The sequence below is a fragment of the Thermobia domestica genome, chromosome 3 (assembly GCF_964235325.1).
Source record: "Thermobia domestica chromosome 3, izTheDome1.hap1.1, whole genome shotgun sequence".
Lineage (NCBI taxonomy): Eukaryota > Metazoa > Arthropoda > Insecta > Zygentoma > Lepismatidae > Thermobia > Thermobia domestica.
In genome coordinates this window covers 107,648,564-107,661,141 of record NC_137456.1, presented here as the reverse complement: position 1 = coordinate 107,661,141, position 12,578 = coordinate 107,648,564, and the positions used below count along the sequence as shown (strand labels likewise).

At 34.4% G+C, this 12,578-nt stretch overlaps 1 protein-coding gene across 32 annotated transcripts in view; it reads right to left on the bottom strand.

The window, feature by feature from the left end:
* LOC145680652 (uncharacterized) overlaps window positions 1-12,578 on the bottom strand; it is a 407,115-nt gene that overhangs the window by 217,947 nt on the left and 176,590 nt on the right. The window contains exon 4 of one of the 32 annotated variants that reach the window (XM_081751402.1): window positions 8,980-9,301. The exons of 30 other annotated variants lie outside the window; for them this stretch is intronic. In XM_081751402.1, the coding sequence (XP_081607528.1) occupies window positions 8,995-9,301 (307 nt within the window). In that variant the 3' untranslated portion in view covers window positions 8,980-8,994. Of the gene's footprint in view, window positions 1-8,979; window positions 9,302-10,316; window positions 10,665-12,578 lie in introns of those variants that run through there. One more of the 32 variants, XM_081751410.1, reaches the window with a different exon arrangement.

Genomic DNA, 12,578 nt, shown 5'->3' with positions numbered 1-12,578 from the left:
GATTTGGGACACTAATGCTATCTTGTGTGGAAATGGCTCAATACTTTTGCTAAAACGATATCTTTCCTGAACCTATATCAAGAAATCCTTGTTAGCTGTGTTCAAAAGATGTCTGTTTCGGGTTATTTCCTATCAAAACAAACTCCAAGGTACCATATATTTAACGCTTATCTACTTGTTTTGACTGTATTAATCAATAGTTTTGCAGTCTTACTATGAGAACGATGAGGTACTCGACACCACAAACACCTAGGAAATTTATATGGTGTAAAAAGTTTGTGGAAACAGCAGTTACTGACAAAGGAAGTATGCTTTAATATTATTGCATGCAGTTCGTTTTACCACAAAATGGGTAATTCTGTAGAAGTTGCTACTTGTAACGATTCTTAAAATCTTTAATCTAATACGAAATATGTCACGTTAGAGAAACAACAGAGCCGCGGTAACAAATCATTAATGCCTCTTCCTATGAGCTGGAACGCCCCGGTTAGATTTCCGGTAGAGACGGATTTATTTTCTCGTTTTAACATAATCAAAATGTGACTCAAGGGTGTACTCAATCTCTGTCAAAATATGAAGCTTTTGCTTCACATAGCTTATAGCATACTTCAGCCTGTTTGAATGGGACAACATTATAATTAGAAATATTGTTTTCCATCATTACGAATCTTGGGCTACGTTAAAGCACCAGAGTTACTCGATAATATTAAGATTGCATTCGATTTGTCGAACTCCTGAGCCCGTTGGATGAATCCGATCTTAAAATGTCCTTTATGTTGTTGCAATACCTAAAAACGCATATATAATGTATGTAAGACAGAACATATATGTATATATACTACTGCTTTTGTCAAATTGTAACACTATCTGGACCCTCGAAGTCACTGTAACGAAATTTGCACCACAGATAATTTACATCAGTATACAGTTTCAGAACAGTACAATACTTCTCACCTTGAGAAACCAATATAGTGCGAAGCCACTACGTGCTACAGTTTCTATACATTGTAGGATTGCATTGTAAGGAATTGGTTGTACTTCTACGGAATTTGCTGCCACGTGGCTTCGATAGACTACTGAAGCGCCGTAACGAAGAAGCCGCAAACCAACCACATCCCACACGTATTCAATGGACATTTCAGTCGGTCGTGCAGGTCACGGAAGCAGCAGTACTAGTCATTCTGGAAAATGGATTGTATATGCATGGATACATATTGCCGGGCGCTGACTTGAGACACTGTGAGGGTCTCGGCCTCTAGAAATCCTCTGATATAGGTCACTCATCATGTTTCTGGCCGTGGTAAGGTTGTTCTCAATCAATTCTTTCATGAGTGAAACAACGCGTGACGTTTTCATACAAACACATATATACATGCATGCACGCACACACACGCACACACACACACACACACACACATATATACATATATATATATATATATATATATATATATATATATATATATATATATATGTGTGTGTGTGGTAATGCAATATCAGTGTTATCTTTAGTTGAAATTTAGGGCCCCTTTTCAGTACAAGACTGTGAAAGTCGTGGATCTACAGTTTAAGGTAAAATCCGATCCACCGTAATGTGTTCAAATTTTAAGACTATCCTACCGGGCATCGATCCCGGAAACCCATGCACTCAAAGCGCGCAGTTGAGCGAGAGATGGGCGGCGTCAACTTTCGTAGAGGGTAGATAATTAAAAACATAACCTTTTTCTCCTTCTAAACCTAAATTAGTATAACTATAGTTCAATACCAGTATAACACTTGCTTGATGCTTCACACACATTTACATATTTCTTATGCAATAATTCATGTATGGTTTCCAATAATAAATATTATAATATTTCTGAATTTTCAAACTAATATGTCTTAGTTTCTCTTTCTTTGATTTTTTTTTTTATTATTTAACATTTCTTTTCAGTGTTCAGACTATATGAGATATCCACACCATCTAACTATGAAAGTAATTTAAATATTATACATTATACTAGAAAACGCACTTTTATCCACATCCAATACGTCCAGATCTTATCCGTTTGTTAACTTGAATCTTTTGCTTCCTGACTTAAATGTTCAAGTGTATTAAATTATAGAGCATTTCTATCAATCAATATTTATAAAAGAATGGAATATACCTTCATAATTATTATACTTTCTTATGTATCACCTCAATGTGACAATGTTTCTTTTCGTCGACCACATTATTTTACAATCTATCATCATTTATAACAACTTTGAGTATAAAATTTACAACAACCGTAAATTTACGAAAAACATCAACTTATTGTCTCAAAAACTAATGTTACGAACTTGAAAATGTTAATGCTTATTCTTACACTTGGTGTCATAGTCTCAACATTAACACACTTGAAATAAAAAACAGTAATCTCATCAGAATGAGCTCCCTTGTGGCAATGTTGGTCAATAGGCATGCTAAGCGTTCCCACATTTGGTACAGGATACCCGAGTTCAATTTCGGTGGGATCTCCTGTGGTTCGCAGGGTTTGCCCAAGTGGGTCCAACCCGAAAAAAAGTGGAATTTATCGGGTTTGACCCAGCTGTAAACCCCACTTCGAAACCCATCTGAGTTTTTGAGCCTTTTAATAGTATAACATAGCTGTATCACATTGATTCCTTTTTAACGAGGTACAAAGTCAGATTTCATCTTCTAATGGAACGAGGCAACACTTTTTTTATTTTATTTATTTATTTATTTATTTTTTTTTAAAGACACAAATGAGTTCAGTACTTGACTACCAAAGGAATAGATAAGGCCGTGCTGGTCTCTCCTTTCCCCAGACATTATTCCCTGATCCCCACCTCCACCACGAGGGAGTAAAAGAAAAGTCAACAAGACACCCTTACCGCTACCATGTATTATCTGTGAGTACGCAAAAGCCATTGCATTCGTCTATCGTAATATGATACAACTTGTACAGGAGGAACGTAACTACAGGGTCGATGCTGTCAAGTGACAATGGGGACTAACATTGAATATCTTTGATGTAGAACAATTTAGACGCAAAGGAACATAACTTCCCTGATTCTCTTTCCACTGATACCATTTTTATGTATCTATCTATATGTGTTCATAATGTCTAGACATTTGAAGTTATACAGTCCTCAGCATAGTGTCCAATAAAAACAACTAAACTACACATTTCTTAACAACGGGCTATTCAATATTGTTATATTACAAAATCAAATATTGTAAGTTACATATATAAGCGGAAACCTTGTGTATTGGTAAAAACATGCAGACAATATGAGGAAAAAAAAAAAACTCATACTATAGTTGGCAGAGTTGAAGCGAATATCATCAAAATATTTCACTTTCGAACATCAGTGTGCCATTCTGCACACTGGTTACATAAATATGAAGAAATAAAAGAACATTAGGAAACACCTGATCAGAAGTTACGAATCTATGTACGTCTTCAAAATGGCCGCCATGTCGAGAGATGTACGTTCGTCTAAATGATCATATTTCCATTACCAATTCTAATACTATGATTTTTAATACACAATTTAAAATATTTTGAATTAAGGTCTAAAAAAGGCTCAGTAACTTTAGTGTAACACGGACAGTTACGAAGTTATAGCGGCAAAAATTTGAAAATTAACGGTAGTTTACTAGTTAACATTTTAGAAAAAACGGACTCTTAAACGATTTTTATAGAAATTTCTTTTGTGACATTTGGGCAACATGTATTTTTAAGGACAATCATATCCTGCAAAATATGAATCTGAATGTTTCCAACTCGAACTTTGCTTTCCTTATGGCCGATATCCAGCTGATACAATAATTTGCTTTTGAAAATAGCCACAAATATTGATATATAATTCTTTTAGTTTTTTTTTTTTTTTTTTTTTTTTTTTTTTTTTTTTTTTTTTTTTTATCTTCGAATTACGACTCGACCACTGGAAGTGGCTCAAATAACCATGAAAGCCAAGATGATGACCAAATTCGATGAGAAATAAAAGTGTTGCATATTAGAATGTGAGATGTTTCTTCGGTTTATAGTGTCAAGGATCTCATTGCTGTTTGCTTTCATTCTGATTTCGACACTAGAAAGATCCTGAATTACCTTTTTTTTTTCTTTTTCTTTTTTTAACGAAAGTTTTAGACGTTATGTTCCAGCAATATGAAAGAAAGTGAAAAAGAAGAAATATACCATACCTTCCATCAGCCACATACGCTGGAAACTCAATAGGAAGATAAATTATTCATACAATACATAAAATTGTTCCTAAAGTTAGACTAAATTTACATAATAGTCGGAATTTCGAGCAAAGGGAATTCGAATCTTAAGGACTCACCCCTACGTACGTCCCTACCATCTATGGTTATGTTTTAATCTCTACATTGAGCCTGACAGTACGAAGCAAGGTATAATTGAAGTCAGGTTTAAGTACCGTACGTGACATAGCATGCATTGACAACAATTGCACTTCTCTTTGATTTGCATAATTTTGGGTCTGCTAGCTTGTCCACAGCTGATTAGAGCGGCTCATAGTCATTTCTGACTTTTTCACATCCTCAGTCTCACGGAACCAGAGGCTGAAACTTTCTTTGAAGAGAATGTACACAAAGAACATTGGAGGATAGCTTTCTTAAGGTGATGCAGCAGAACATTATAGTGGAATATTTTCAACCGGCCTATTTAGCTGAGTAAAGAGAATCCGCCTGACCTCATTCCCGGTATCTACTGAATGTCAGGAATAGTACATTGGAACGACGATGCGCTGAATGAGTAATTCAAGGGAATGGGAATGTATTGGAGATGTTCGGAGGTGATGCAAAATAGTCGGAGATAATTATAATCTCCTCGGATACGCTAAAGCCGAGATCACTATGGATAAGCTAGATGATCTAATACACTGGCTTACAGTGGTTTTGGTGCCGGGTGTTTCTTAGCTGATTTGAAGTAGAATTGGGACGCTGAATCCAAATATGGCGTTAGTTTTCCCCTAACAGCTTTAGTTTTTGAGATATAGGAATTGCAAGACTGACCTGCTACAACGTTGAAAATTGCATAGGTGCTGTTTTACTGTAAGTGAAAAGAAAACTATGACATTTAAATCTGTTATTTGGAACACTTTGAAAATAATGAAAACCATATAAACACAAACATCAAGTACATAATAACTCTGTAACTACATTTTATAATAGTTTTTATGAATAAAATATCAAATAATTTATTCAAAACGATCTATTCAACACTTCGGAAGCTTCGTTTTCGTGACATCCTTGAATGTTTCTTTGCACAGTCTCTTTTTAGGTTCCAGCAGTAATCTGCCATCATATGGGCATCCCATCTTCCTTGGTAGCGGTCCTCCATTGTTTTAATATCTTGGTGAAATCTTTCACCTTGTTCTTCACTCAGACTGCCTACGTTGTCTGGGAAACGGTCCAAATGGCTGTGCAGGTAATGAATTTTGATACTCATATTACATCCAAGTTTTTGGAATGCATTAAGCATCTGGTTCACTAGCTCAACATAGTTATCAGCTTTATTATTGCCAAGGAAATTCTTGATAACTTCTACAAATGAGGTCCAAGCTCTACGTTCAGTCTCATTCATGGACTCCACGAAAGCCGGATCTTTCATGAGTTGTCTTATTTGGGGACCATCAAATATTCCAGCTTTTAATTTTTCTGTGCTGATCTGAGGTAGCTTGTTTCCCATGTAAGCAAAGCACGGCCCGTCCTTATTTAGCGCCTTTACAAACTGCTTCATCAAACCGAGCTTGAGATGTAGAGGTGGCAAAATGATTTTGTCACACTCAACAATAGGCATGTTAATAATATTTTTCTTACCAACAACCATGTCGTCTCTCTGCGGCCACTCTTTTTTGACCAATGGTTTGCTTTGTCTCTGCTATCCCACAGACATAGAAAACAAGGATATTTTGTGTAGCCACTTTGCTGTCCAAGAAGAAAGTTCACCATCTTTAAATCCACACAAATCACCCACTGATGGTCCTGATATTTAATTTTTTCCATAACCAAAGCAATTGCTTCATATTCTTCTTTCAGTCGTGTTGAATGAGCGATTGGAATTGAGCCATATTTATTGCCATTGTGTAGAAGGACGCATTTTAAACTTCGCTTGGAGCTATCAATAAACAGGCGCCAATCATCTGGATTGTATTCTGGAAGACCCATGTGTTCTAGGAGACCTCTAACATCGTGACAGAATACGAGATTTGTGTCTTCAGTGAAAAATGGTAAAAACTCCTTTTCCCTTGTTCGGTAGAATGTGATTTTAGTTCCTTGTTCTAGTACGTTTTTCTCCTTCAATCTGGAAGCAAGTAATTCAGACGATTCTTTTGAAAGATTAAGGTCCCTAACTAGATCATTTAGCTCCTCTTGATTAAACTGTTGAGGAATTGTTGACATTCCCTCATAATCACTGTCACTTCCATCATCCATGTCACAAGAATGTTCACTACGTTCGTTTTCAGTCTCACAAAGCTCTGGCAAGTGGTGAAACGTTGGGATTAGTATTTCATCGGAATGAACAACTGGACGTCTTGCTGAAGGCAGATCAGGATATGTCCACTTGTTCCGGTTATTTCTATTCATACCCGTAACATTTACCAGGCAGAAATAACAGTCATCAACATGGTTTGTGGGTTCCCTCCAAACCATTGGAACACCAAACTTAAGACTTTTTCTTTTTCCAGTTGTCCACTGTCGCAAGTGTTCAGTACACATTTTACACACAATATGTGGAGCCCACGTTTTATCTTGGTCCCCTAGGCGTACACCAAAATATGCATGATATGCTTTTTTTTACAAAGTCACTGATATGTTTTCTATTGTCTTTAAATGTATACTCACCACATATGTAGCAAAACACATCAGGATGGTTAACACAACTTCTTCGACTTGAACTCATTTTATGTTCAGGCCACTAACACGGATGTTAAATATAAAGCCTTAGTATACGCGATACAAGTTATGATTTCAGAACAAAACTCACATGTTCCAACATGTCACTCCACCTGCAAGACAACAACTACGATCCACTAGCCAAGTAGAATACCAATGCAATCTAGTGGATGTTCCTGGAACTACTATATGACTAGTTTCCGTTTAGTACCGACAGATAGCAGCACTAATGAGAAAAGAGCGCCGTTCTTCCAAATAGAAATCTCTATAGAGCACAGTAGGATTTATTTGAGTTGCAGAGTTTATAAGATCATATTCAAACTTGTTATTACGAGAATATTTGTATTTCTTTTGCTTATTTTGTATACTATTGCAAGAAGCATGCAGAAATAGTGGTTACATCATTTATAATTTACATATTTATTTTGGATTGTAATATTTCTTCCACATACATTGTAACGTAAATAACACTACTGGTACAGTAGCCCGTATCTACCAAAGTAGAGCTGATAGAAAAAAACTGCTTACATTATTGGATTCAGCGCCCCACACATAGTTAAAATCAGCTCTAAAATTTTAGGCACCAAGAAAAAATTTTTTTTCTGTAGGCCTGTGATATCATGCAAATAAAAAAAAAAGGGGGCAATCGTTGTCGATACCTAAAATTTGACTTACAGGTATACTTTACTTTGCTTTGTAGCCGTGAGAATCAATGTAGGAATAAAAACACAACCATAGAAGGTATGTTTCTTTTCTTTCACTCCCTTTCAAGTTGTTGCCGCAAAAACTCTTAAACCGTTCATCTAACAAAAAATGTTAGTTGACCTTCCTTGTAGCTTAATTCAAGATCTTTCAAATGATATTCCAAAACACTACAAGATCCTGCAAATAACTTAAGGGAAGATTTTGGGAGTTTGTGCTGGGGGAGAATCTACTCCTGTGTTAGGGAAGAGGAGTCAGCAAGGAATGATATGCATTTAGCACATTTGCTTTCGATAGCAAATTTTTACACAAACTGAGCCAATTTTGGGAACCATCTTGAGTTTTTGAGTACTTTTGATGTCAGAATCAAAAATAAACTGCAATGAGCCTCGAAAACATAGGAAACAATACCTTACACTCTAAATGTATAGCAATTTTTATTTCTCATCGAATTTGGTCACCATCTTGGCTTTCATGGTGGTTTGGGACACTTTCGGTGGTCGGGATAACTTTTAAGGTCACAAATGGATTTCTTAATCTTGAAAACCTAGAAAATAATATATCATAGTAATATTTGTAGCTATTTTCAAAAACAAATTTATGCAGCAGTCATCTTGGCTTTCGGTATTCTTATTATCCCTAAAAGTACATATTGCCCAAATGTCGGAGAAAAAAAAAAAAACATTTTAGAGGGCATTTTTTTCCGAAACGTTCACTAGTATATCACCCACTTCCAAGTTTCCGGAGCTATAACTCCTTAACCATTAGTATTACAAAAAAGTTACTGATGCTTTTTAGTAAACGGATCTATGTCTCCTGACACGGCGACCATTTTGATGACGTCACCACAGGCATTCATGAACCATAATCAAGTGTCTCCCAGCAGTTTTATTATTCTTTGGTAAGTGCGTAGGTACTGATGGGCAAAATGACATACTAGTGTCTGGAAGTAAAAGATTTTTACGCTAACTTCTAAAAAGTGACTATTATAAAAAAAAATTAATGCAAGGAGAAATTTTAGTTTGCAAACATTAAATAATTAAATTTAAAGAATGAATAAAAGGAACATTAATAAGGATAATATGGGTCGCTTCGGACTTCCCTCGAGTTCAAAAATGACTTGTGTTACGATATTTATATTTATACAATGGAATTGGAAATTTATACAAGGTTGGAGTGAACGGTAGTTCTTTACAAAGGGAAAAAATAATTAATTAAAATTAAATAATTAAAATAAAGATAAAGAAAACAAGCCATGCACAATTCTAAATCAACACGTTTATTTATTATATATTCAGTATAAAACATAAGTACACTAGTCTATTTAACAATGAAAAACTTTTAATATTAAAAAAAAAAAAATAATAATAATAATAATAACATTATCTTAACGAAGATTTTGATGCGTGCTTCACGTAATGTTTATTGAAATTATCTTCAGTTGCGAAACTTCGGCTACAAACTGCACAAAAGAAAGGTTTGTCTGGTCTATGAACCAACATGTGACCCTTTAAATTACTACTTTGGTTGAAAGCTCTAGAACAAATGGGACATTTAAATGGCTTTTCTCCTGTGTGTATTCGAACGTGGCGCCTAAGGTCACTGCTTTGAAAGAAACGTTTTTGACACCAGTTACAGACGAATTTCTTTATTATTGGTGGTATATTCTTTGGCAAGTCAGGAATTGGTCTGGAATAGAACAAAAAATGTCTTTTATAAATTATTCTGTAACGTTATAAACATTTATTTAGTTCCAATTTATTATTTTTAACTGATTATCTTGCATTCAAAAAATAAAAATAAGAAGTCCTTTTCAGTATTCATATCTATAAACGAATTACACCCATTAGTTTCTAACGGACTTCCTCTAACACTGAACCATAGAAGCTCCATAACTTGAAACAGAAAGATGTTTAAGAGGCTCGATATATTTAATGCATATTCGGTTTATTGTCATATACTACACGCTTTCAGCCACAGCAAGTGGCAAAGTTTTTTTAAAAATCCCCTGTGTGAACCGTAGTGAATATACACAACAAATCGATTGTAAACCTGTGTGATGACAAATTGTGGGCATTTTGAATAAAGATATGTATTAGGATCTTACAAAGTTGCTTACTAATTGCTTTTAAGTGTACAAGTCGTATTGGTGTAATCTCATCAGAAAATGCGATATAGCTTATGCTTTATCATCTAATTTTTGACTGGTACAGTTACTGTTCCGGTACTGTAAAGAAAATATCACTGACGTAATAATAACAATAATAATAATAATAATAAACGGAAATTAACATGTTAATTTTATTTGAATTCTTCTCTTTAAGAAACTAGACATATTAACACCAAACGATCAACGTTAACAGCACACTCACTTTCACTTAATCCTTTGTCTTTATCTCCATTCCAATGGACAAGTAGTTTAATGTGTTATTTTTCATTCTTATAAAGAAATATTTCAGCTGAGCACGTCTTGAAGCCTACATGGACAACCAGATGGTACCGTCAACAGGATAATTTGATTTGAATTATTTACATTCCTTTACACTCTCTCAAATGTAGAAATATTCTTTAACGATTAAAAGAAATAAGGGTTGAAAACAAGTAATAAAATAAAAAAAGGTTGTAACTATAGTAAAATTTATACAACTTATTATTTAATATAAATTTTATTTCCTAAAGTCATATTAACATTGGTTACAATAGACATACAGGTATTTATTTCAGTTTAAAATTGTAATACCATTGTACACTTTAGATTTTGTGTTCCTTCGACTATACGTAGCTATACGAGTATATTCATTTAGATGAAGGCATATGTGGTAATAGTGTTGCTGGATGTCGGCATCGCATATGTGAGATCATATTCCCCTTCTGTGTAAATGCTTTGGAACACACAGGACACACAAACGGCTTGTCTCCAGTATGGATGCGTACATGTCTTTTAAAATCCCCAGCATTCTTAAAACCTTTGGAGCACCACTTACAAATATATCTCTTATTTGATGAATTCTTACTTCTTTCCACTGAATCAATTCTTACAGGCACCACAGGACTGGAAAATAAATACAAAGCGCCATTTTTATATTTCCTATTTTTCCAATCCTTTGTTGATATTTATACACATGCTATATGCTATACACATTGAACAAATGAAATTAACATTGTATTTCGCACAGTTAAGTTTATATTGCATGTCTCACATGCGCTTTTGGTTTTCACATTAAAAATAAGAATGTGCGAATTCAAATCCATGATTTTGTTTTTACAACATAATTACTTACGATCAACTGTTTGTAAATAATAATACCCATGCGTCTATAACTAGAAAACTATATTTGATAAAACTATTTTTGTTACAAAAAATAAATGTGAAGTTTAAAATATATTTAAGGCTCCAAGATTAATAATAATAATAATAATAATAATAATAATAATAATAATAATAATAATAATAATAATAATAATAACCTGATATGATGTAAAAAAAAATTCTATAAGCTTTCATGTGATCTACTTCACGCTATAGTATTCTATATTCCCTGCAAGTGGAATTTTCAGAATTCGTGCACGAGGAGGCAGTGTTCGTTTTCACGTATATCAAGGTTCCTCCATGTATCAGGTTTCATTTTTGTGTATTCAGCAGCTGAAATGCCACTTAGTATGTCTGCCATGAAAAATTCGTGGAAGTGAATGATGTATTCGTATTATCAGAAACACAAAGATAGAAAAATTAGAAGACACAACGACTCACGTACTATATTTCTAGCTTTTAAGTCCAATAGTTCGAAAGAAAAAATATATTAATAGAAACATATAAAAATATGCAATAATCAGCTTTGTGCAATTCTTACATTATTAGGCATGAAAGCACAATAATAGGTAACCTTTATCCATTCTGATTCCAATGACGACATTGTCTAGTTGGAGTTAAGAATCTCTCTTCAGCATCAAGATTTTTTATATGAAACGTGGGTCCATAATTTCAGGTGGAATCTAAATCATTATAATGCATTCAAATTTCAATCCTTTCCCATCGGAAATCAAACTCGGGATCATATGCACCAAAGGCCTGCGTTATACATCAGACCAGCAGAGAGGGCATGACGACATTGGTGACAGCTTTGCTGATATCAATGGTAATCTTCGGTCCAGTGTTTTTGAATTATTAGCAGCCATATATGTTATCCACTCATTACAGTTTTTATTTAATACAAATGAATACATAGTCGGATTTTTAAAAAATGGTTTTTTTTTGAAAGCTCTAATTTTTAATCCATACACGAAATAAAACTTAAAAAGGTGTTAGTCACTTTGAGACCAGTATTACACGTCAGAGAGTTAAAATATTATATTGGTGGGTCCTGGAAGTGTTTAATGGGTCGCGAAGTTCTTTAACTCTTATGTCAGATTTGATTCTTAACAAGTGTTTCTCTGATTAAGGTTATATATTTATACGAGGTGGACACACACACACACACACACACACACAAAAAAAAAAAGAAATGTAGCTGTATTACTAAAAATAATTAACATATTGCATATTGATTTTGCAAGGGTAAACTACAGTACCTTCCCTACCTAGTACAGTGAACTGGACTCACTCGGCACAGCCATTTACGAGATAAGCGACAAAGTGTGAACACATATGTGAGTGCTTTGTCGGAAAGTGACTAATGTGAAAACAAAGGATAAACATCAAGTTTCTCGTGAAATTTTGAAAATCTGCCACTGAAACATTTCAAATGTTGAAGAAAGTTTATGGAGAAGCCTGCATGTCAAGGACACAAGAGTATGAGTGACACAAAACGTTTTTGGAGGGTAGGGAGAACTGTGATGATGATGAACGAACAGACCGCCACGTTCTTCTGTATCTCAAAAAAATATCGAACATGTTCGTCATGTTATGAGAAATGACCGCAGATTGAATGTTAGAGCAATTGTTGAGGCTGTAAAAGCTTCGTGAAGA